At 50.1% G+C, this 24,638-nt stretch overlaps 1 protein-coding gene across 2 annotated transcripts; it reads left to right on the forward strand.

Moving 5' to 3' along the window:
- Nucleotides 1–1,979: 1,979 nt before the first annotated feature.
- Wdr48 (WD repeat domain 48) lies at nt 1,980–24,439 on the forward strand. Of its 2 annotated transcripts, none has more exons than XM_048334674.1 (19): nt 1,980–2,047; nt 6,961–7,101; nt 10,206–10,284; nt 11,535–11,617; nt 11,710–11,839; nt 12,584–12,672; nt 13,436–13,537; nt 14,629–14,853; nt 15,985–16,059; nt 16,618–16,720; nt 17,301–17,398; nt 18,512–18,619; nt 19,008–19,104; nt 19,537–19,632; nt 20,279–20,384; nt 20,998–21,085; nt 22,709–22,785; nt 23,640–23,832; nt 24,010–24,436. In XM_048334674.1, the coding sequence occupies exons 1-19, from the start codon at nt 2,000–2,002 to the stop codon at nt 24,103–24,105; spliced, it is 2,034 nt and encodes a 677-aa protein (XP_048190631.1). In that variant the 5' UTR covers nt 1,980–1,999; the 3' UTR covers nt 24,106–24,436. The 2 variants fall into 2 exon arrangements, with proteins under 2 accessions (XP_048190631.1, XP_048190632.1); XM_048334675.1 differs by having other exon boundaries at nt 1,983–2,047; nt 18,512–18,577; nt 24,010–24,439.
- Nucleotides 24,440–24,638: the final 199 nt, after the last annotated feature.

Genomic DNA, 24,638 nt, shown 5'->3' on the forward strand with positions numbered 1-24,638 from the left:
ACATCTTGCTTTTAAGTGAAGCTCCCCCCTCTCCCCCAAGTGCTGAAGGAATTCAGTTAAAAGCTGGGAGTTGCAGAGTTTAAGCAGCAGGGGACAAGTCAGGGTTTGGAGGGGGTTTTTTTTGTTGTTGGGTGTGTGTGTGTGTGTGTGTGTGTGTATACTGGAACTTGCTTCACTTTCTTTGCTAAAGTCTGGCATGCCACACTCCACTTCTGGCTTTTTTTGTGTGTGGTTTCATTGGAGATCAGAGTCTCACAGACTTTCCTGCCCAGGCTGGCTTCGAACCACAATCTTCTAGATCTCAGCCTCCTGAGTAGCTGGGATGACAGGTGTGAGAGACTGACACCCTGGCTTCTGCTTATCTTTTATAAGAGACTTAATGCCATGGGTAGTGAGCGATGACTCTATTCACCAAGCCAGCAAAAGAAAGACGGAATAAAAGCCGGGCGCCGGTGGCTCATGCCTGTCACCCTAGCTGCTCGGAAGGCTGAGATCCCGAGGACCAGAGTTCAAGGCCAGCGGGGGCAGGAAAGTCTGAGAGACTCTGATCTCCAGTGAATTGCAGAAAAAAAAACGCAGAAGTGGTGCTGTTTGGTTCAAGTGGTAGAGCGCTAGCCTTGAGCAAAAGCAGCTCAGGGGACAGCACCCAGGCCCTGAGTTCGAGCCTCAGGACCAGCAAAAATAAAAACAAAAAATGCGACATACTTTTCTATGGATGGACCCACAGGTGTGGACCCCATTGCACACCCTTTTCCTTTATTTTTCTTTCCCTGAAAAGGTACAGCAAGCAACTTGCCCCCAAATGGTACTTTATATTTTATTATTATTATTATTATTATTATTATTTTAGATCTGAGACCCAGATTCAAACTCGGTTGCTGCCACTTTGCACTCACAGGCTAGGGCTCCTTCTGCCTGAGCCAGGCCTGGTGAGGGTGGAGTATTCAACGGGGCTGTGTATTGGAGACTGGTAGCTTTCCGGGCCTGCGTGGGTCTCTGCTGCCCTCCAGAGGCAAGAGGTATGTAAAATAAAATAAAATAAAATAAATTAGTAAAGTTTAAATAAAATAAAAAATAAACAAAATAAATAAATAAAATAAATTAGTAAATTTAAATAAAATAAAAATAAATAAAATAATAAAATTAGTAAATTTAAATAAAATAAAAAATAAACAAAATGAATAAAATAAATTAGTAAAGTAAAATAAAAAATAGACAAAATAAATAAATAATAAAATAAATTAGTAAATTAAAATAAATAAATAATAAATAAAATAAATAAAAAATAAAAGAGGAGCTAGCAAGGCGCCTTGAGGCGCGCGCCACAATCCCAGCTCCTCAGGAGGCTGCGATTCGGGGAAAAAGCCGGACGCCAGGGCCGTGGCTCAAGGGGTAGAGCGCCAGCCTGGAGCAAACAGCAGCTCGGGATCAGCGCCCAGGCCCTGAGTTCAAGCCCCGGGACTGGCGATCGTCGCAATCATCATCATCATCATCATCATCATCATCATCATCATCATCATCGATTAACCCATCTTTAAAATGTCCAGCAGGAGAGGATGGGGGAGCGGATGACCCCGTGTGGAAGGAAAATGTACTTATTCTGGGATGTCTGGACAGGTAACCCCCGTTGGCGTGACACCTCTAAGACAACGATAAATAATAAATAATGACAATAAAATGCGGAGGCTCCCGCCTGCCTTCCTAGCTACTCGAGGAGGCTGAGATCGGAGGCTCTGATCTCCCCCGTGCACCAGCAAAAAGCCAAAAAGGGAGCAGGCCAGGGTAGGCCGTGAGTTCAAGCCCCAGGGCCGGCAGGGACGCGCGTGCGCATGCGCGCGCGCTGGCTCCGCCCCCCCCCCCTCCCCGCCCATCACCTGGACAACCCTAACCGTCTTCCTTCACCCGGCCCGCCCTGGGCCAACAGGGAGGGCGGAGAGGGGCGGGACCTCCGGTCCGTGAGCCCCTTCCCGGAAGTGACGCCTCAGTGTCAACATGCAAGATGGCGGCCCATCACCGGCAGAACACGGCCGGGCGGAGGAAAGTGCAGGTATGGGAGGCTCCGCTCCTCCACCACCCGGCTGCCGCTCGCTGGCTGGAGCCCGCCGTTAGCGGGAGGACGCCTCGCGTCGCCGCCGGCTGCGTACGGCGTCGCCTGGGGGTGAGGGGAAGGAGTGAGGGGACGCCCACAGCGGAGCGCGGCCGGGCGGGCGAGGGGAGGGACCGCGGCGTAACGGACGGGGCGTAGGGGGTGGGGGGGGAGGCGCGGGCTCGGGCTCGGGCTCGGCCGCGCCGGGTCTTGGGGTTGGGGAGCGGGAAAGGAGGGGAGGCTGCCGCGCTAACGGCCTGAGGAAGGGGCCTCGGGGGAGGCGCGAGCTGGGCCGCGCGGGGGAGGGGCGGGGCCAGGGGGCGGGGCTGACAGTGACCCTATTTGGGCGGGGACTGGGGACTTGGGCGTGGCTGTGGAGTGCGGGGCGGGGCTAGATAGAGGGGCGGGGCTAGAGGGAGGGGGCTGAGTGCTAGGTGGGCATAGGGTGGGAGGGGCTTGTGATTGCAAGTGGGCGGGAGAAGGGGAGGGGCTTTTCTGTGAGTGGGCGTGGTTATGCGGAGGGGGCGTGGCCAGACCCCCTGGTCCACGTCCTCTCCCTCCCCCGGGGTTCTGAATGAGCAGTTACTGCCCAACTGCAGCCACTATCCGGAGCCATGGCCCCGTTCCCCGCCCACCCGTCTCTCAATGCCTCTGCCATTCTGCAAAGGGCCTGTCCCTGCCGAGTCCTCGCTGCGGCCTTCCGGCATTGCTGGGTGCGTGCGCGCCCCCCCCCCCCCGAGGTGGGGGAACCCCAACTTCCCGGCCGCTGCCTGCCCGAGAGGAAAAGGCCATGCCCGGGGTGGGGGGGGTGGGGAGGAATGAGGGAACAGGATGACCCCCTTCCTGGCTTTTTACTTGAGTGTGTAGTCCTCGGATCAGCATTGTGTCTTCAGTATGCAACTTTGAATCTTTCTTTCCTCCTTTTTTATCGTGTGTGTGTGTGTGTGTTGGCCCTGGAGCTTGAATTTAGGGCCTGGGCACTGTCCTTTAGCTTTTTTTTTTTGCTCACTTTCGGCATTCTCCCACCTGAGCCACACCTCCTCCCTGGCTTTTGGGTGGACAATTGGACTTTTCTGCCCAGGCTGGCTTGGAACCCCACGGTCCTTAGACCTCAGCCTCCTGCGTGTCTAGAATGATGGGTGTGGGCCTGTTTGGATCCTGTTATTTTTCATGCATAAAAAGAGTTGGCTCTTTGCCGTGTTGTGCTCGGGGCTAGAGTGGATTTCGTTCTTGGTCGGTGTGGTTGTAAGTTACTGCTCCATTCCCATCTTCTGTGATGGAGGGAGCCAGAGGTGTGTGCCTGCAAACGTAGGGAGGGGCAGTAAGATGCATTTGCTCATTAAACATTGACTGAGCACTGCCCCCCCCCCCAGACAGGGGGGAAATCGAGTGTGGAGAGATGTATCAGGAACATTCCAGAGCTCTTTTCATGGAGCACAGCAGGATACTCTGCTAGTACTTGGGACTGTTGGGCAGGCATCGGTTCTGCCTTTTGCGGGGAGAAGGGAAACCCGGCATCTCTTAACAAGCTCCCAGGTGATGCTGAGACTCCCAGACAGCACAGTGGGAGGAGCAAGTGCAGGCCACGCCCTGGCATGTGCCACACAAGGATGTGATCCCCAGCAGTGGCTGGTGGCTCACACCTGTCATCCCAGCAACTCCACAGGCTGAGATCTCAGCACCATGGTTCAAAGCCAGCCTGAGACAGGAAAGTCCGTGTGACTCTTTTATCTCCAGTGATCCAGCAAAAAGCTGGAAGTGTGGCTCAGGTGGTAGGACGCCAGACTTGAGCAAAAAAGCTAAGGGAGAGTAAGAGACCCTGAGTTCAAGCAACAGCATTGGTGGCACTAAAAGAAAAAAAATGTAAATGATGTTGTAAATTAAAATAAACCAGGAGTGGGGCTGGGGATATGGCCTAGTGGCAAGAGTGCTTGCCTCGTATACATGGGGCCCTGGGTTCGATTCCCCAGCACCACATATACAGAAAATGGCCAGAAGTGGCGCTGTGGCTCAAGTGGCAGAGTGCTAGCCTTGAGCAAGAAGAAGCCAGGGACAGTGCTCAGGCCCTGAGTCCAAGCCCCAGGACTGGCCAAAAAAAATAATAATAATAAAATAAATAAAATAAACTAGGAGTGTTGGCATATACTTGTATTCTCTGCATACAGAGAGCTGAGGCAGGAGGATCTCAAGCTTGGAGTCAGCCTGGGCTACAGAGTGGAGACCTTGCGTCAAAAATGAGCATGGAGGGCTAGGAATATGGCTTAGTGATAGAGTGCATGCCTAGCATGCATGAGGTCCTAAGTTTGATTCCTTGGCACCACATAACCAAACAAACAAACAAAAATAAGCATGGAGCCAGGCACCAGTGGCTCACACCTGTAATCTTAACAACTCCGGAAGCTGAGATCTGATTATCGGAGTTTGAAGCCAGCCTGATCAGGAAAGTCTGTGAAACTCTTTCTCTCCAGTTAACCACAGAAAAACCAGCAGTAGAGGTGTGGCTCAAGTGGTAGAGCATTAGCCTTGAGCCATAAAAGCTCAAGGACAGGGTCTGGGCCCCAGTACACACACACACACACACACACACACACACACACACACACACAATTTTAATGAGTATTGATTGCAAAGGTTTTAGGCTTTGCTACTATGTCCTAAGCATTCAACTCTGCCATTATAGCATGAAACCAACCAGAGCCAGTGCCTGAATCAATAGGTGTAGCTGAACAACTAGTAATTTAAAAAAAAAAGGACAGTAGCTGTCCCACACATAGGTTTGTTTTGTTTTTGTTTTTGCTGAACGCTCCTGACTCAGAAGGTATCAGCTAAAAGGTATCCTATTTACATTTGCATGACTGCTTTTTTCCCCTTAAATACTTCTTTAAGTTAACTGAACTATTGGCCCAAGCAGAAAGCCATAGAAAGAACAGATGTGCAGATTAGTAATATTTGTCCAGCTTTCCTGGAATGGGCTAAACATAATAACTGGAAGGAGCCTTACACAATAGGACAATAACCTAATAATGTCATATTCCAGGCAAAAATTTACCTCTGGTAGAAAAAAACCTCAGATCTGGATTTCCTGGACACAGAAGGTTTCAATGAGGAGGAGAACAGGGAGCAGTTTTGGATGCTGATGTTTGATCAGTGCTTTTTCTGTTTTGTTGGTATTTGGTGTGAGTTCTGAACTCATGGCCCGAGCACTGTCCTAAGACTTTTTGTTTCAGGCTAGTGCTCTACTACATTGAGCCACAGTGCCACTTCCAGTTTTCTGGTGGTACATTGGAAATAAGAGTCTCGTGGACTTTCCTGCTCAGCCTCGCTTTGAACCTCAATCTTCCCAATCTCAGCCTCCTAAATAGCTAGGATGACAGGTTTGTGTCACCAGCTCCAGGCTTCTTGGAAGATCTATAAACAAATAACCGCGGTATATAATATGCATTCTGAAGTATTTAAGGAAAGCTGTCACTTGGGAGGCATAATTTACTTTGAAAGATATCAAAATAGGATGGATCAAATGAGTTAGGTAGGGGCTGGGAATATGGCCTAGTGGCAAGAGTGCTTGCCTCCTATACATGAAGCTCACGGTTCGATTCCCCAGCACCACATATATGGAAAATGGCCAGAAGGGGCGCTGTGGCTCAGGTGGCAGAGTGCTAGCCTTGAGCGGGAAGAAGCCAGGGACGGTGCTCAGGCCCTGAGTCCAAGGCCCAGGACTGGCCAAAAAAAGAAAAAAAAAAATGAGTTAGGTAGATAGATACAAGATAAAACATAGAGACTATTAATTAAAATATTGGGTGTGATGAGAATGTGCTGTTGGATTGTATACTTCTTTCAATTTTGTGTGTTTTGTGACAGTTTTCATAATACAGTATTGGGAAGATACAGGCTGCGTTCTTGTTGCTTCATTTGTTTTGATGTAGGTACTAAGCCCTGTACCCTGTTCACTTTTACCCTTCAAGCTTGGTGCTCTACCATTTGAACCACACCTCCACTTCTGGCTTTTTGCTGGTTAACTGGAGATACAAGGCTCTCAGAATTTGTCTCACCAGGCTGGCTTTGAACCGTGATCCGCAGATCTCAGCCTCCTGAGTAGCTCTGATGACAGATGTGAGCCACCAGCACCCAGCTTTGGAAAAGATTTTAAAAGTTAAAAACATGAAAAGCAATAAGCCATGGAAGAGAGTGGAGTGAAATTATATTTGTGGTGGGCAGAGATGGCCTTATTTGGCTGGGAGTGTGGCTTAGTGGTAGAGCGCTCGCCTATCGTGCATGAAGCCCTGGGTTCAATTCCTCAGCACCACATACACAGGAAAGGCCGGAAGTGGCGCTGTGGCTCAAGTGGTAGAGTAAAAAGAAACTCAGGACAGTGCCCAGGCTCTGAGTTCAAGCCCCACAACCAACAAATAAATAAAAAGATGAAATCAGAGGTGGCTGAAGGTCAGATCATGAAAGGGCTTGTGGTCCTTAGCAAGCTGTGAGAGGAAAAGCAACAGCGGACACTCACTCTGGTTCACCCCTCAAAGCTCTAGAAGAATGATGTAGCCAGGCACCTGTCATCCTAGCTCCTCAGGAGGCTGAGATCAGAGGATCACAGTTGGAAGCCAGCCCGGGCAGACAAATCCATGCGACTCTTTATCTCCTATGAACCACCAAAAAAGCCGGAAGTGGAGCTGTGGCTCAAATGGTAGAGCCCCAGCTTGCGAGGGAAAAAGCTAAAAGACAGTGCTTGGGCCTTGAGTCCAAGCCCCAGTACCAGCCCCCAAAAAACAAAAACTAAGTTTTATGTTAGAATTGGCCACTTGGTGTAGGCCGCACTGTGTTGCTGCATGGCTTGTAACTTCATAAAAAGGGTACGGTCATGTGTTTGTCAGGTTTCCTATGTCATTCGAGATGAAGTGGAGAAATACAATCGGAACGGTGTGAACGCCCTGCAACTGGACCCTGCACTCAATCGACTTTTCACAGCTGGTAGAGACTCCATCATAAGAATATGGAGTGTCAATCAACACAAGGTAAGGCCGGGAGTGCCTATACCCTCGCTGAGCACTGAGGGTTTTTTGTTTGGTTGGGGGGGGGGGGGTTGTGTCCCCATCTTGGGTCTTGAACTCAGGGCCTGGGCGCTGTCCCTGAGCTTTTATGCCCAACACTGGTGCTCTACCACTTGAGCCACAGTTCCATTTCTGGCTTTATTTCTGGTTTTGATGTTTCATTTGGACATAAGAGTTTCATGGACTTTGCTCCCCCAGGCTGGCTTTGAACTGAGATCCTCAGATCTCAGCCTCCTGGGTAGCTGGGATGACAGGCGTGAGGCACTGGCACCAGATGTTGGTTTTGATACACTCTAGACATTGCCATCAGAATTCTGTAAGCCTCTGAGGAAAAAAAAAATCCCAAAGAGAGTTTCAGAAGTGTTAACTAAAGCAAGATCTCCATACATAAAAACAAGCTTTGCTTTTAAGAGCTCTCTGCCATAAAGGAACGAAGATACATGGGTAGTACACAGTTTTCTGCTTTGATTAGGATCCCCGAGGGCTGGGAATATGGCCTAGTGGCAAGAGTGCTTGCCTCATATACATGAAGCCCTGGGTTTGATTCCCCAGCACCACATATATAGAAAACGGCCAGAAGTGGCGCTGTGGCTCAAGTGGCAGAGTGCTAGCCTTGAGCAAAAAAGAAGCCAGGGACAGTGCTCAGGCCCTGAGTCCAAGCCCAGGACTGGCAAAAAAAAAAAAGGATCCCCGAAAGCTGCGTGGACGGACACACAAACACACACACACACACACACACGTGATTTGGGCTCCCAATAAAACCCTACAGCCTTGTTACATTGAACATAAAGGTATGAGCTAATACAAGGATAATAATAGAAGGTTAAAGCCTTCTTAAAACACACAGCAGAACATATGTATATGGAAAATCTCAGTTCAGTAGGAGAGAATTCCTTGAGGTGTTTGGTTTGCATGCCTGTATTCTGAGGGACATGGAAAAGAAAAGACAGATAGGGCAACGGGATGTTTAGTGAGTACTTAAGTTAGGTGACTGATACTTTGACCCTTTCATGTCCCTCAGAATCTTAATTCTCAGGAGGCAGAGATTTGAGGATCACAGTATGAAGCCAACCCAGGCAGAAAAATCCATGAGACTCGTTTTTGGGGTTTGTTTGTGTTTTTTTTGCCAATCCTGGGGCTTGAACTCGGCCTGAGCACTGTCCCTGAGCTGCTTTTTGCTCAAGGTTAGCACTGCAACTTGAGCCACAGCGCCATTTCTGGCTTTTTCCACATATGTGGTGCTGAGGATCAAACCCAGGGCTTCATGTGAGGCAACACTCTACTACTATGCCATATCCATTCCCAGCCCAAGAAAGCCATTTTTGTTTTGGCTTTGAATGCTTTTTTCTTTTTGATACTTATATTTGAATTGAGAATTCACACAATTTTGAGAAAGACTCAGTACAAACTTAGTAATCCTGCTCTCAAATGTCATTTTTCTCACTTTTCTTTAAATTATTTTTTTGGTGCTGGTCCTGGGGCTTGAACTCAGGGCCTGGATGCTGTCTCTTAAGCTTTTTTGCTGAATGCTAGCTCTCTACCACTTGAGCCACAGCACCACTTCCCGGTTTTTGAGGTAAGAATCTTATGGGCTTTGCTGCCCAGGCTGTCTTCAAACCCCAATCTTCAGACCTTAGCCTCCTGAGTAGCTGGGGTGACAGGTGTGGGCCACCGATACCCATCTGACCTCCCTTTTATGACCAGATTAAAAAGCAGCTCTTTCCCACACATGGGGCTATTTTGTTTGCCTATGTAGTATCTCAGACATACTGTGTAACTAAATCCTCATCTCTAAAAGACTGTTCCTGGTAATTAAGCCAAATATAAGGACCGGCAGAGTCTAGTTACTGAGTTGAACTGGTGATCAGATAGTCTCTCCGTGCTTAGCCCTCGGGTTCTGTTTCTTGTCTGAAGAACTGTAGATCGCAGGAGGAAGGCCTTTGAACACAACAGTAGACAGCTAAAAGCAGACGATCGCCTTTCCCTGCCACGAGCTCTGCATCCTAACCGCACTCATCAAGCTCCTCTCTGCTGTCAGTTCTGCTGCCAGTAGGTCCAATCTCCCTAGGCCCGCAGAGTCCCCTCAAATCATTCCTGTCCTTGGGAAGCTCTCCCTCCACTTACCTGCCTCACACAATGCCTGGCCCACAGCTGCTTGTCTGCAGCACCACCTAGACATAAAAAGTGGGGCCCTTGAACCAGGCACAAGTGCTCACGCCTGTCATCCCATCTACTCAGGAGGCTGAGACTGGAGGATTGTGACTCGAGGCCAGCCAGGCAGGAATGTCCAGTCCTGAGACTCTTATCTCTAAATCGTCACCCAAAATGGCTAACATGGAAGAACACTATGAGCCTTGAGCACAAAAACTCAGAGACAGGGCACTTGCCCTGAGTTCAACCCCTTGACACACACACACACACACACACACACACACACACACACAATCAAGGGTTCAAGCTCCCGTTTTCTGTATAAATGCATGCCTTTTTATTACAAGTCTTATGCTTTGGCATTTGTTCTACTTTTCCTGTAACTTATGCATTATAAAGAATTCATGTAAGGAAACTTACTTGGTACAATAATTACTATAATTAAGAGATGTAGCCTCTATTAAAAGTGTATGCTTTTCCAAAAAAAAAATTAAACATTTCTCCTGGACACTGATTAGTGGTCCTGAAACACATCTGTCAGTGTTTTCCCAGCTGTTAGAGGCTCACACCTGTAATCATTGCTCCTCAGGAGACTGAAATCTGAGGGTCACAGTTTGAAGCCAACCTGGGCAGACAAATTCAAGAGACTCTCGTGCCCAGTTAACCAGCAAAAGCCTGGACGTGGAGGTGTGGCTCAAGGGGTAGAACACCAGCCTTGAGCAAAAAAGCTAAGGAACAGCTCCCAGACCCCAGTACCAAAAACAAGCAAACAAACAAAAAAAAAAACCTGTCATCTTTTTGTGAAAATTCGACTGAGTGTAGTTTCCAGTCACTTCATGGAATAATCTGAAAGCATCTATAATTTGTGATGTGTTGTAACCTCTAGTACAGCTGTGCGGTTTCTCTCTTGGTTCCAGCAAGATCCGTACATCGCATCAATGGAGCACCACACCGACTGGGTAAACGACATCGTCCTCTGCTGCAACGGCAAAACCCGTGAGTTTTTCCTCATGCAGGAGATTGCAATCAATTGAACACTAATAGATGTCTTTTCACTTAGTATTCTTTAACATGCCGGTCCTGGGGCTTGAACTCAGGGCCTGGGCGCTGTCCCTGAGCTTCTCTGTGCTCTACCTCTTGGGCCACAGCGCCACTTCCAGTTTTTTTGGTGGAGAGCAGAGTCTCAGGGACTTTCCTGCCTGGGCTGGCCTTGAACCACGATCCACCAGATCCCAGCCTCCTGAGTAGCGAGGTGACAGGTGTAAGGCACCGCCAACCCAGAGAAGTAATGTTATTTTTTAATCAAATTAGTTGAAGGGCTGAAGGTGTGACTCAAGTGCATAGAGGCCTCACCAGCCCCCACAAAGCTCTGGGTTCAAATCTCAGTACTGCCAAACAATATGTGTTTATGAATATGTCTGTATGTTTGTATATATATATACATTATTATTTTATAATATTTTATGTATAATATATTACATTGATATATAATTATGATTGTATAATTGCTGTTACATATTATATAATATATAATACAAAGATTATGATATAACTATATAATATAAATGTGTTATAAATATAATGTATATATTATATATAGTTGTATTAGTATATAATATATTGTATTATTGTAACTATTGTAATAATATTGTATTATTAAATAATATTATATATTATTAGTTGAGCCTTCACTTAGAACATTAACAAAGCTTTCTCAAAAGAAGCCAGGGACAGTGCTCAGGTCCTGAGTTCAAGTCCCAGGACTGGCAAAAAAAAAAGAAAAATACCAACAAAGTTTTCTCTACTTTAAAACGTGTGTGTGAGTGTGTGTGTGTCTGTGTGTGTGTGTATGTATCTGAGGCAATATAAAAAAATTCTTCAAAACACCTTTACGACTGTGTATTGCTGGAATTGACGGCTCCTGCCTGTAATCCCAGCTAGTCAGGCTGAGCTATGAGAATGGAGTGTCAAAGTCAGCCTCCTGCAGAGAAAAGGCAAGAGACTCTAGCTCCAATTAACCAGCACAAAACCAGAAGTAAAGCTGCGGTTCAAGTGGTAGAGCACCCATCTTAAGCAAAAAAAAAAAAAAAAAGGCAAGCGAGAACATGAGTCCTGAGTTCAAGCCCCAGTACTGGCACAAAATTTTAAAGAAAAAAAACAAGTTGCCTTACTCTCAAGCTAAATCATGTTTTCAGTTATTGTAATTGAGTCTCCTGAGGGTTTTGTTCCTTCTTTGCGTCTTCCAGTGATATCCGCTTCATCCGACACCACGGTGAAAGTGTGGAACGCGCACAAGGGGTTTTGCATGTCCACGTTAAGAACACACAAGGTACGCCGTGAGCGGCTGGGCGCTCAGTGCTTTGTGGGGCTCGTTTTCCAGTGCTCGGCAGAGGCGATGACAGCGTGTCTGTTGCATTGCAGGATTACGTAAAGGCCCTGGCCTACGCCAAGGATAAAGAACTGGTAGCCTCAGCTGGATTGGACAGACAAATATTCCTTTGGGATGTGAATACTCTCACCGCGCTCACTGCCTCAAATAACACTGTCACAAGTAAGGTGGTGTTTGGTTGGTTGGTTGCGTACTTGCTTTGGTTTGTGCCAGGCCTGGGCCTTGGACTCAGGGCCTGGACACTGTCCCTGAGCTTTTCTGCTCAAGGCTGGCACTTTGCCACTTGAGCCACAGCCCCACTTCCGGCATTTTCTGTGTATGTGGTACTGAGGAATCGAACCCAGGGCTTCATGCATGCTAGGCAAGCTCTCTATCACTAAGCCATCTTCCCAGCAAGCTTTCCCTCCTTCATTGTTCACCTTTTGCCTACAGCCCAGTGGCTCTGAGCTGGAAGTATCATTAGGCCCCAGTGGGGCGGATCATCACCGATGCGAGACTAAGCTCAGTAGCTGTGAGCTCGGCTGAAGACTTGCCTTGCTTTGAATTGTTTAGCAAAGACCACACAGGGAGCTCCTGACAAGCTCCCGCCTGTCATCCCAGCCACTCAGGAGGCTGAGATCTGGAGGATCAGGGTTCAAAGCCAGCCCAGGCAGGAAAGCCCATGAGACTCTGATCTCCAAGGAACCACCAGAAAACCAGAAGTGGCCCTGTGGCTCAGTAGTAGGGCGCTAACCTTGAACAAAGGAGCTCAAGGACAGTGTCCAGGCCCTGAGTTCAAGCCCCAGGACAGGCACCAAAAAATAATAAAAAGAGTTGGAAAATGGAGTCATTAAGCTTGTTATTTGTGCAGACTAGCAGACTGTAGGGGATTTTGCTTAGCACTCAGCTCTGGTTCTTCCTCAACAGCTTCTTCTTTAAGTGGGAACAAAGATTCCATCTACAGCCTGGCCATGAACCAGCTGGGGACAATCATCGTGTCGGGGTCCACAGAGAAGGTGAGGGGGCCTGGGAGAGGGCAAGGGACCAAAGAAACCAAAAACCCCAAAATGACTGCAACAGTGTGCTGACTATGCAGACAGGGTCGGCGGGGCATGGTGGCACATGCCTGTAGTCCCAGAACTCAGGGGCCTAAGCGCTTGGAAGTCCCTTGAATCCACGAGCTCAAGACGAGCTCGGGCAAACACAGTGAGACCCCCATCTGAAAGAAAAAAATGAAAAGATAGGGACTGGAGGCGTGGTTCAGGCCATAGAGCACGCCAGTGAGCAGCAGGCGTCAGCTACCAAGGTGAAGTCCTGGTCTTGGACCAAAAAACAAGTAGATAGATGTGTGTGTGTACATCTGCATGTGTGTATACACATGCATGTGCATGCATGCCAGCCCTGGGGTGAACCCGGGGCCTCACATTTTCACTTGGCTCTGTCACTCAAGGTTGGCTCTACTGTTTGAGGCGTACCTCCATCCCCAACCCTTTTTTGGGGGGTGTGATTAGTTATTTCAGGGATTCAGAGCCTCCCTTGGCGTCTTGCCCAGGCTGGCCTCTCACTCCAGTCCTCCCTGTCTCTGCTTCCCACGTAAGCTAGGATCACACGCAGGCTCGAACCACCACCACGCACACGCACACGCTCACGCCCTTCCTCATATGTGTGGAATGGGCCTTAGTTGCCTGAGGAAAGCCATCTGTCTCTCCAGAGTGTGGCGTGGCGTGGTGTGGGGTGCGTCCCCCCTGGCATGTGTGACATTCCATTGGCATCTCGCAGGTTTTACGGGTGTGGGACCCCAGGACCTGCGCAAAGCTGATGAAGCTGAAGGGGCACACGGACAACGTGAAGGCCCTGTTGCTGAACCGCGACGGCACACAGGTACCCACCGTGTCCCCACCGCTCTCCGTCCTTAACAACTACAGTGCAGAAAGCGATCCGCACTTGACTCCTCTTCTAATTGCATCACCTTTGTGGGGGGGGGGGGGGTGTGGAGGAGGTCAGTCTTGGGGCTTGAACTCAGGGCCTGAGCGCTGTCCCTGAGCCTCTTTTGCTCAAGGCTGGCACTCTACCACTTGAGCCACAGCGCTACTTCCGGTATTCTGGTGGTTCATTGGAGATCAGAGTCTCATGGACTTTCCTGCCCAGGCTAGATTTGAACCATGATCCTCTAGATCTCAGCCTCCCAAGTAACTGGGGTGACAGGTGTGAGCCACTGGCACCCAGGTAGAATTGACATTTTTTTTAACAAGTTCCCAGGGACAATCCTGCTGCCAAAACCTCTGCTCCCTTATGGTGACCTGCTTTCCAAACTCCTTAGCAACTTGGGTGCTGTGGCTCACACCCGTAATCCCAGCTACTCAGAGGCTGAGAGCTGAGGGTCACAGTTCAAATCCAGCCTGGGCAGAAAAATCCATGAGGCTCAAAAAGCCAGAAGTGGCAGAGTGCCAGCCTTGAGTTTGAAAAAGCTTAGAGACAGTGCTTAGGCTCTGAGTTCAAGTCCTAGTACTGGCACAAGAAAAAATTTTAAAACCTCCATCTCCTTTCATAATAGATCATCAGTAACTAGCAACTGTCATCAGCTAGATGGCCAGCACGGAAGAAAGAGCAGTTTTATCCAGAGATCCCCTCCTGCCCAAGCACAAATTGGCCTCCTCCAGCCATTGCGGGCTGGGTTGAGAAAGGAGCCTCTTACCAGACAGAAGTTCTGATCACGGGACTGGGAAGGTGGCTTAGTGGTAGAGCGCTCGCCCAGCATGCATGAAGCCCTGGGTTTGATTCCTCAGCACCACATACACAGAAAAAGCCAGAAGTGGCGCTGTGGCTCAAGTGGTAGAGCAAAAGGAAGCCAGGGACAGTGCTCAGGCTCTGAGTTCAAGCCCCAGGACTGGCACACAAAAAGAAGTTGGGGTCCTCAGAGGTGAGTATGCGGGTGCGTGGCTGCGTCTGACCTTCCTTTCATCTGCTCGCAGTGTCTGTCCGGCAGCTCCGACGGGACCATCCGCCTGTGGTCCCTGGGCCAGCAGCGGTGCATTGCCACATACCGTGTCCACGACGAAGGGGTCTGGGCCCTGCAAGTGAACGAGGCCTTCACGCACGTGTACTCCGGAGGACGTGACCGGAAGATTTACTGCACGGACCTGAGGAACCCCGACATCCGCGTGCTGATTTGTGAAGAAAAAGCACCCGTGCTTAAGGCATGTCCTCAGATGTCACGTGATTACCTTGCTGGCCATACACACAATTCGTATGCAAACACAAGGGGCACATGGGCACTGGTGGCTCACGCCTGTCGTCCCAGCTCCTTAGGAGGCTGAAACCTGGGAGATTGCAGTTCAAAGCCAGCCTGGGCAGGAAAGTCCATGAAAACTCTTATCTCCAGTGAACTACTAGAAAACCAGAAGTAGTGCTGTGGCTCAAGTGGTAGAGTGCTATCCTTGAGCAAAAAGAAGCTCAGGGACAGCGCCCAGGCCCTGAGTTCAAGCCCCAGGACCAGCACTAAAGTTATAACCAGAGGAGCTCTAAGAATATACTTGATTCTTGGCCACTTGGCAAGTCCCTGTCTGAAAGTCACACAAATAAAAGGGCTGAGATTTTAGCAGGTGTGAGCCCTCCAGCAAAAGACAAACGTGGGCTGGGGATATGGCCTAGTGGCAAGAGCGCTTGCCTTGTATACTTGAAGCCCTGGGTTCGATTCCCCAGCACCACATATATAGAAAATGGCCAGAAGTGGCGCTGTGGCTCAAGTGGCAGAGTGCTAGCCTTGAGCGGGAAGAAGCCAGGGACAGTGCTCAGGCCCTGAGTCCAAGGCCCAGGACTGGCAAAAAAAAAAAAAAGACAAACGAGCAGAATCCAGGCCACTGTGCTTTGTGCAAAGGTGTTCTATAAAGCTTTTATAGGATTGTATGTTTCTTTAGTACACAGGTGCCTTTTTATTTTTCCTTTGTGCCAGTCTTGAGGCTTGAACTCAGCCTGGGCGCTGTCCCTGAGTTTGTTTTGCACAAGCCCAGCACTCTACCACTTGAACCACAGCTCCACTTCCAGCTTTTTTGGTGTTTCATTGAATAGAGTCTCATAGACTTTTCTGCCCAGGCTGGCCTTGAACCGTGATCCTCACATCTCAGCCTCCTGAGTAGCTGGGATGACAGGCGCGAGCCACCAGCACCCAGCTTGTACCTTTTGACACATGCCCTGGTCTGCTACTCCCCACCCCATTGCTAAGAGAGGTTTCATCATAACAATAACGTACTGAAATAATTATTATACTAATAGAATAGAAAGCTAGGCCTGGCCTTTCCACAAAGCGTCCATGGCGCCCTTTATTTCAGATGGAGCTGGACAGATCCGCTGACCCGCCCCCTGCTGTCTGGGTCGCAACCACTAAGTCTACAGTCAACAAATGGGTAAGCGAGCCACAGAATTGCAGGCCACCTTTGTGGGGGGGAGGGAGCTTTGTTTTTTATTTTTGTGCTAGGACTGGGGCTTGAACTGAAGGGCCTTGTGCCTCTTGCTTGACATTCTTGCTCACGGCTGGTACCCTGCCACTGGAGCTCAAGGACAGTGCCCAGGCCATGAGTTCAAGTCCCAGGTCTGGCTAAAACAAAAAGTGAGACTGCTAGTGCTTTTATGCAGTTGTTTTTCTCCTCTCCCTTCTTGGTAGTTGCTGTTGCTTGTTGCCTTTTTAGTTGTTATTATTGCACATTGTGCTTGATTGCATTTTTAGTTATTATGAAGTTGTTGCACGAAAAGGTGAAGAAGGCTGTAAGTCAGGTTATGAGCACACATTTCTTAGCATCCCCTTTCCTTTCTCTCTGTTGTTGTTTTTAATGATACAAATAACTACACTGAGACTATTTCTTGGCTGCTGTCTAGTTGTTCACATTTTGTTTTTGCCGCTGTGGACAGGTAGGTAAAGCTGCTACAGGATGCAGCAATTAAGTCACGCTTTGCTCTTCCTGCAGACACTGAAAGGAATTCATAATTTTAGAGCCTCGGGTGATTACGACAACGATTGCACAAATCCCATCACTCCTCTGTGTACCCAGCCCGACCAGGTCATCAAAGGTGAGGAAGAAATGCACAAAGCCTTGTTCCTTCGGTGCCAGTCCCGGGGCTTGAACTCACAGCCTGGGCCACCATCCCTGAGCTATTGTGCTTAAGGCTAGCGCTCTACCACTTGACCCACAGCTCTGCTTCCGGCTTTTGGGTGGTTCGTGGGAAAGAAGAGCCTCACGGACTTTCTTGCCTAGGTTGGCTTTGCAGTGCAATCTTCAGATCTCAGTAGTGCCTGGCTGGCACTGTCCCTTCTATCGAGGTTAATTACAGTTGTTAAGGAATTGACGACCGTAAAGATGTAATGCTCTCCCTTTCAATGCAATTCTCCTGGAAACAAAAGGGGTTTAGTACAAGGAAAAGACCTTAGAAATGAGCCAGGCGCCAGTGGCTCACACCTGTCATCCTAGCTACTCCAGAGGCCGAGATCTGAGGATCAAGGTTCAAAACCAGCAGAGGCAGGAAAGTCCATGTGACTTCCCTCCAGTGAGCCAGCAAAAAGCTGGAAAGGAAGGTGTGGCTCAGGTGGGAGAGCACCAGCCTTGGTTACAAAAGCTCAGCCTTGCTGATGGTGTCTTCTTTTCACCTGCAGGGGGCGCTAGTATTATTCAGTGCCACATTCTCAATGATAAAAGACATATATTGACCAAAGACACCAATAATAATGTGGCCTACTGGGATGTATTGAAGGTGAGTATCCTTGGGGGTTCATTGTTCATTTTTCCTCTCTACACGTGATCATAGAGATTTGTGGTAATATACCTTATTTGGGGTGGGATTTAATTATATGAGTACTAAAGAAGACCTTAGTTCCTGTGCGTGCGTGTGTGCACACACATGTGCACCAGTACCGGGACCAGAGCTTGAACTCAGCATGGGCACTGTCCCTTGAGGCTGGTTTATATTACAAATTGTGTTCAGTGCTGTCTAGCCACAAAATGACCATGCTGGGGGTTCACATCCTTTATAGCACTAGCATTTGGGGCTCTCCCCCCAAATGCCAGTGGTGGCCAGGCACTAGCAGCTCACGCCTATCATCCTAGCTGCTTGGGAGACTAAGATCTGAGGATTGCTGTTCAAAGCCAGCCCAGGCAGGAAAGCCTGTGAGACTCTAATTTCTAATTTGCCGCCAAACAGCTGGAGGTGGAACTATGGCTCAAGCCGTAGAGTGTCAGCAAGGACAGCGCCTGGGTCCTGAGTTCAAGTTCCAATACCAGACCAGAGAGAGAAAGAGACTTGTCAGTTGCTGCTTGGGTATTTGACAGTCTGTTTAAGTGAGCACTTAGTATCTTATTTCTTACTTGGAGATACACACACACACACACACACACTTTTTTTTTTTCTTTCCCTCCTGGTACCAAGGTTTGAACTCGGGGCCCCAGCCTCAGCTTGCTCAGATGAGCAGCCGAGCTGTGTTTATTGATTATTTTGGAGATGGAGTTTCAGATGTGTCTGTCTGGGCTGCTCTTGAACCCGTCCTGTGGCTCTCAGCCAGGGTCTCAGGCGTTCCCCCCTTACTTTTGTGTTTCATTTGGTAACTGCTTGGGGCTAAGTGGGATAGTGTCTCGGTCTCAGCAAACTTCTCTTTTCCTCTTCTTTATTTGATTGAAGACGGGGACTCAAACGCAGTACCTAGCGCTTTCGTTGGCTGGTGCTCTACCAACTGAGGCACACCTCCAACCCCAGCCTCAGTAGAACACCAAAAAAAAATTCAATTAAATTAAAACTGCAAAGTTGTGAACCTCTTAAGTCTCCCATCCACCTACCTGCTGCTGACATTGCTACTTTGCTTTGTGTGTCTAGGCATGTAAAGTTGAAGACCTGGGCAAAGTGGATTTTGAAGATGAAATTAAGAAGAGATTTAAAATGGTGTATGTGCCAAATTGGTTCTCAGTAGACTTAAAAACGGGGGTAAGTTAGCTGTCGTTTGAGTAGTTGAAAATCTCCAATGTAGCTCTTGCTGTATGTTCTAACAGAGAAGACTATATGGTTTGTTTTGTTGTTGTTTGTTTTTGTTTGATGGGGGGGTTATTATTTGTTTTCTGTGTGTGTTTGGTGCCACTCCTGGGACTTGAACTCAGGGCCTGGGCGCTGTCCCTGAGCTCTTTTCACTCAAGGCTGGCACTCTACCACTTTGAACCACAGCACCACTTCCGGTTTTCTGGTGGTTCTTTGGAGATCAGAGTCTTACAGACTCTCCTGCCCTGGCTTTGAACCGCCATCCTCCAGATCTCAGCCTCCTGAGGAGCTGGGATGACAGGCGGGAGCCACGGCACCCAGCTTGATTCTTCCATGACAGATGCTGACCATTACTTTGGATGAGAGTGACTGCTTTGCTGCTTGGGTCTCGGCTAAAGATGCCGGCTTCAACAGTCCTGATGGATCCGATCCAAAATGTAAGTTACGTCTTTCCTTCTTTCTCCCAAGAGAATGTGGATCTGCGTTATTCAGGCTTATGTACTTGATCTTCAGAAGAGTCTCTTGAATTTTGCCATATATTCATAATCTGTGCTCAGTAGGCTTCTAGAAAGAATACAGTAAATATTCAATGTGTTCAACAGCTTTAGAGGCTTTCTATGGAAGTAGACCTACTGTGTTCCTTGCTGGGCATGGTGGTATATGCCTGTAATCCCGGCCCTGAGAGGCAGAGACAGAACTGTGAGGTCCAGGTCAGCGTAGGCTACACAGCAAGACGCTGTCTCGTAAAAAAGAAATAACAACAAACACTGGCGCCTGACATATATAGAAAGTTTTTCTTCCTTCCATGTTTACACGACCCCTCGCCGACTCTCTTCCCCATTGTCTTCTCCCTGACTCTCTTGCTGCAGTGAACTTGGGGGGGCTGCTGCTACAGGCACTCCTTGAATACTGGCCTCGAACACACGTGAACCCTGTGGATGAGGAGGAGAACGAGGTCAACCATGGTGAGTGTGTTTACACGCACAGATGGGACACTTAGAGCCAAAGTGTGGCTCACACCTGTCATCCCAGCTACTCAGGAGGCTGAAATTTTGAGGATCATGGCTTGAAGTCAGGCCGAGGAAGGAAAAACATTAGAAAAATAATCTTGCCGTATTTGAAGGCTTTGGAAATGAAATGATTAGAGCCTTGTTTTTATTTATTTATTTTTGCCAGTCCCTGGGCTTGAACTCAGGGCCTGAGCACTGTCCCTGAGCTCCTTTTGTTCAAGGCTAGCACTCTACCACTTGAGCCACAGCGCCACTTCTGGCTTTTTCTGTGTATATGGTGCTGAGGAATCGAACCCAGGGATTTATGTATGCTAGGCCAGCGCTCTACCACTAAGCCACATCGCCAGCTCCTGTTTCCTTATTTCTATGCCAATCCTGGGGTTTAAAGCTCAGGGACCTCGGTACTGCCCCTGACTTTGCTGTTCAAGACTCTACCACTTGAGCCACAGCTCCCCTTCCAGTTTTCTGGGTTCCTTGGAGAGGAGTTGCTTCTGATTTGTCTGCCCCTGCTGGCTTTGCACCGGATCCTCAGATGGCAGCCTCTGTGTAGTGAGGACAGCACTTAGATTACTTACACTAACACCGCGGCTTCTTTTCCTAGTTAATGGGGAGCAGGAGGCCCGCGTGCAGAAGGGGAATGGGTATTTTCAAGTGCCGCCCCACACCCCCGTGATCTTCGGCGAAGCTGGAGGCCGCACCCTGTTCAGGTAGGAAATGAAAAGGAAAGATGGGGTGCCTGCCTGCCTGGCCACAGCCCCTCCCCTTCTGCCCAAAGCATCGGCCCAGACACGGCAGAACTGAGGAAGGGCAAGGTTTGGGGGGGCCGGGGCTAGTTCAAGCCCCAGAGTAACCACAGAAAGAGGGATTGGGGGGTCTTGCGTCTCCCTGCGTTGTCACAGCGTCATCACCGCTGTTAGAGGGAGCTGAGGCCCCCTCACGCCAGCCCCAGGTGTGCAGCGCCCAATCAGGAGAGAGGGGAGGGGCTGGACTGGGAACCATTACCAAGTGAGCTACCCACCGCCAATCAGGTGAGGGAGGCGGGGCTGAACTGGAACCGTTACCAAGTGAACTGCCCACCGCCAATCAGGCAGGAGGGGTGGGGCGGGAACCGTTACCAAGTGAACTGCCCACAGCCAATCAGGCGAGGGGGACGGGACCTACGGGAACCCTCTGGCCCGAGCAGGCCCTGCAGGGATGGGCTTTGTCTGGCTCACCTCCAGGCCCTGAGTTCAAGCCCTGGGACAGGCCCAAGACCAGCTCTAGTGTGCACTTGGGGGTGAGGCGTCCCTCCTGACCCCTGACCCCGCCGGTCGCCCACAGGCTGCTCTGCCGGGACTCGGGCGGCGAGACGGAGTCCATGCTCCTCAACGAGACGGTGCCACAGTGGGTGATCGACATCACCGTGGACGTAAGCGCCCCGCCCGGGCGGGGGGGGCCGGGGGCTGACTGGTGGCTCTCAAATCACGACCACCACGGACGAGTGTAATCCTGCGCCCGCCGGTCACCCCAGAGACGCGAGAGGCTGAGCGGGGAGGATTGCGGTTCGAGGCCAGCCGGGGCAGGAAACCCGGGGGCGGGGGGGGGGGGGGGGACGACTCCCATCTCCAAGGAGCCCCAGAGGAAAGCCAGCGGTGGCGCCGCGGCTCAAGCGGTAGAGCACCACCAGCCCTGGGCAACCAAGCCCTGAGCTCAAGCCCCCGGGGTTTTTTATTTTTCTTTTTCCAGTAAAAACTAGGCTTCCCCCCCCCCCCTTGCCTAAGTGTTGGTGATGACTTCCCCGTCTTCCTATCTTGGCTGATTTCAATTAACCATATATGCTAATGTGTGTTGCTATATTAGCATATATGCTAATGGTGTGTGTTCAATAAATAAGCAAAGCACCCGCCATTCCTCCTTACCCTCTCATTCCCTACCGTTCTTTCCAGAGGAAGCAGCTACTGCAGCACCAGTGCACACGCACCCTTGCCCACCCCTGGCTTCGCCTAGTCACGTAGTCACGCATACGCTATGTGTGTGCATGTGTCTTTGTTATCCATTTTACATTACACTCTTCTATTGTTCTAAAGCTTTGTTTTTGTTTTTTTTTAACTGTATCTTGGGCATCTTTTCATGTCTCTCCTTATAGGCCCCTCCCTTTTAATGGCTGCATGGTATTCCATTCTGTAATTACACCGCTGTTTATTTTCACTGAGTCTCCCTTGAATGGAAATGGGGTTGTTTCAGTGTTTTCTATTACTAACGCGAGAGTAGTACATAGCAGCGGCAGTTAACAGCGCCCATTTTTCCCTGCACCTGTCCCACGCTGGGAGTCTATGAATAATCTCAGCTAGGCAAGCATCATCTCCTCATCCTAGTGTGGAATTTTCTTTAAGTCGTAGTGAGGTTGAGCCATTTGTGTTTCTCCTCCTGAGACTTGCCTGTTTGTACTCTTGATCATTTTTCTCAATTGGGTTGTCTTGTGGGTTTCCAGAAGCTCTATGGAATGTTAACCCTTTGAGTGGCTTGTGTGTTCAGATTAAACTTTCACTATGATCATAGTGTCTTTTGCCAGGTGGAAAGTTTTATTTTGGGGGGGGGGGGGTGCCAGTCGTGGGGCTTGAACGCAGGGCCTGGGCGCTGTCCCTGAGCTCTTTTGCTCAAGGCTCTACCACTTGAGCCACAGCGCCACTTCCGGTTTCCTGGTGGTTCATTAGAGATAAGTCTCACGGACTTTCCTGACTGGGCTTCAAGCTGCGATCCTCCCATCTCAGCCTCCTGAGTAGCTGGGAGGACAGGCGTGAGCTTCATCCTGGCCTTTACGCTACAACTTCAGTAGATATATTACATACGATTTCACTTGATATATTTTTATACTGCCAAACCAAACCACATGCTCTTTTGGCATCGTTTCTGTAAGGCGGCCATAACTGGACAGCTTACTATAAATTAAAGTTCCTTTTTACTTGTGAAAGACTTCCTCATAAATCAGGTTCTGTGGACAGCACTGGAATCATCCACTCGTAGGAACAATGATGCCTTTTTAATATTTCAGAAAAATATGCCCAAGTTCAACAAAATTCCTTTCTACCTCCAACCTCACGTATCTTCAGGAGCAAAAACCTTAAAAAAGTAAGTAAACCCACTGCCATGCCGGTCCCTAATCACACTAATTCCTCTTCATGGCCCGCGCAGCAAGGATGGGATTTGAGGCTGGTAACTTTTGTAGCCATTCAGGGTCATGAGATGAGGGGAAGAAACGAATTTTTAGCCAGGCACTGGTGGCTCCCGCCTGTCATCCTAACTACTCAGGAGGCTGAGATCTGAAGATAGAGGTTCAAAGCCAGCCCAGGCAGGAAAATCCTTGAAGCTCCGACCTCCAAGGAACCACCAGGAGACTGGGAGTGAGTGGCGCTGTGGCTCAAGTGGTAGAGCGTTAGCCCTGAGGAAAAGCAGCTCAGGGACAGCGCCCAGGCCACGAGTTCACAACTGACCAAAAAAGATAAAGGGATTAAAATCCAGAGGCCATTGTGCGTGGACCCAAGTTTGATCTCATTTAGTTACACAGAACTTGATGGTTCTAGAATGGATGAAGGCAGTGGCTGGGCAGCGCTGCATTGATCTTTGTGGTGTGTCTGGTCTTTAGAAGGTGCTCACACCAAAGAAAAATAATCCCCAAAGAGACAGTTTCTGTGTGGCTATATGTGTATGTATGTGTGTGTGTATATAATGTGTACATGTATGTGTGTGTGCGTGTATGTATGTGTGCATGTGGTATGTGTACATATGTATGTGTGCATGTATGTGGTGTGTACATGTGTATGCATGTACGTGTGCATCTGTGTGTACAAGTGTATTATGTGTACGTGTACATATGTATGTGTATATACGTGTGCGTGTGTGTGCGTGTGTATGTGTATATGTATACGTGTGCGTGTATCCCCCACCCCCCAATGTGGCCCGCGCTGCCCCCCCGCCCCCCGCAGGGACCGTCTGTCGGCCAGCGACATGCTGCAGGTGCGCAAGGTGATGGAGCACGTGTACGAGAAGATCATTAACCTGGACAGCGAGTCGCAGACGACGAGCTCCTCCAACAACGAGAAGACGGGCGAGCAGGAGAAGGAGGAGGACATCGCCGTGCTGGCCGAGGAGAAGATCGAGCTGCTGTGCCAGGACCAAGTGAGCCGAGCCTCCGGGAGGGAGGGAGGAGGGAGGACCGGAAGTGGGGCCCGGGACGGCGCGCGCATGCGCACACGCGGGTGCACGCACGCAACGCGGCGGGGGGAGGGAGGCGGCGGGGCCCGGCGGGACTTGGGGTCCCTGAGGTGGTGACCCCGCCCCCCCGTGCGGTTCCAGGTGCTGGACCCCAACATGGACCTGCGCACGGTGAAGCACTTCGTGTGGAAGAGCGGCGGCGACCTCACCCTGCACTACCGCCAGAAGTGCACGTGAGCGAGCGGCCGACCGCGCCTGCGCCGCCCCGCCCCCCCGCCCGGCGAGCGAGCACATTCCACGGCGGCTGCGGGCGGCCGGGCGGGCGGCGCCTCCCGGGCTCCTTCCGCTCCTTTTTTTGTCATAAAGAGACGAAACTCACCCCCGCGGACGACGCGTTCTGTTTTCCTCCCGTCCCCGGGAGCGGCCCGCCTGCCCCGCGTCAGCTCCGCCTTCGTTTCGCCATCTGAGAAGATTCTGGAAGGGAGAGCGCCCAGCGCCGGGCCTCCCGCCGCTCCGCGCACGCTCCCGCCTCGGCGTCCTAGGGCGCAGGCGCGGGCGGGCGGGGCCTGGCTTCGTGCGTGGTGACGTCACGCGCCCGGGGGCGCCTGCGCTCTCGACAGGGGGGGGACGGAACCCAGCCCACGCCGGCCACGGCCGGGAGGATGGCGGCTCGGGCTCCAGGACGCGCAGACGCCGTGGCTCACGGTCCCCCGTCTCCCCCCCACCCCGGCGGTTCTGGAAAGTTCCGGCCGTGGCTGGAACACACGCCC

The sequence above is a fragment of the Perognathus longimembris genome, chromosome 26 (genome assembly GCF_023159225.1).
Source record: "Perognathus longimembris pacificus isolate PPM17 chromosome 26, ASM2315922v1, whole genome shotgun sequence".
NCBI classification, from domain to species: Eukaryota; Metazoa; Chordata; class Mammalia; order Rodentia; family Heteromyidae; genus Perognathus; species Perognathus longimembris.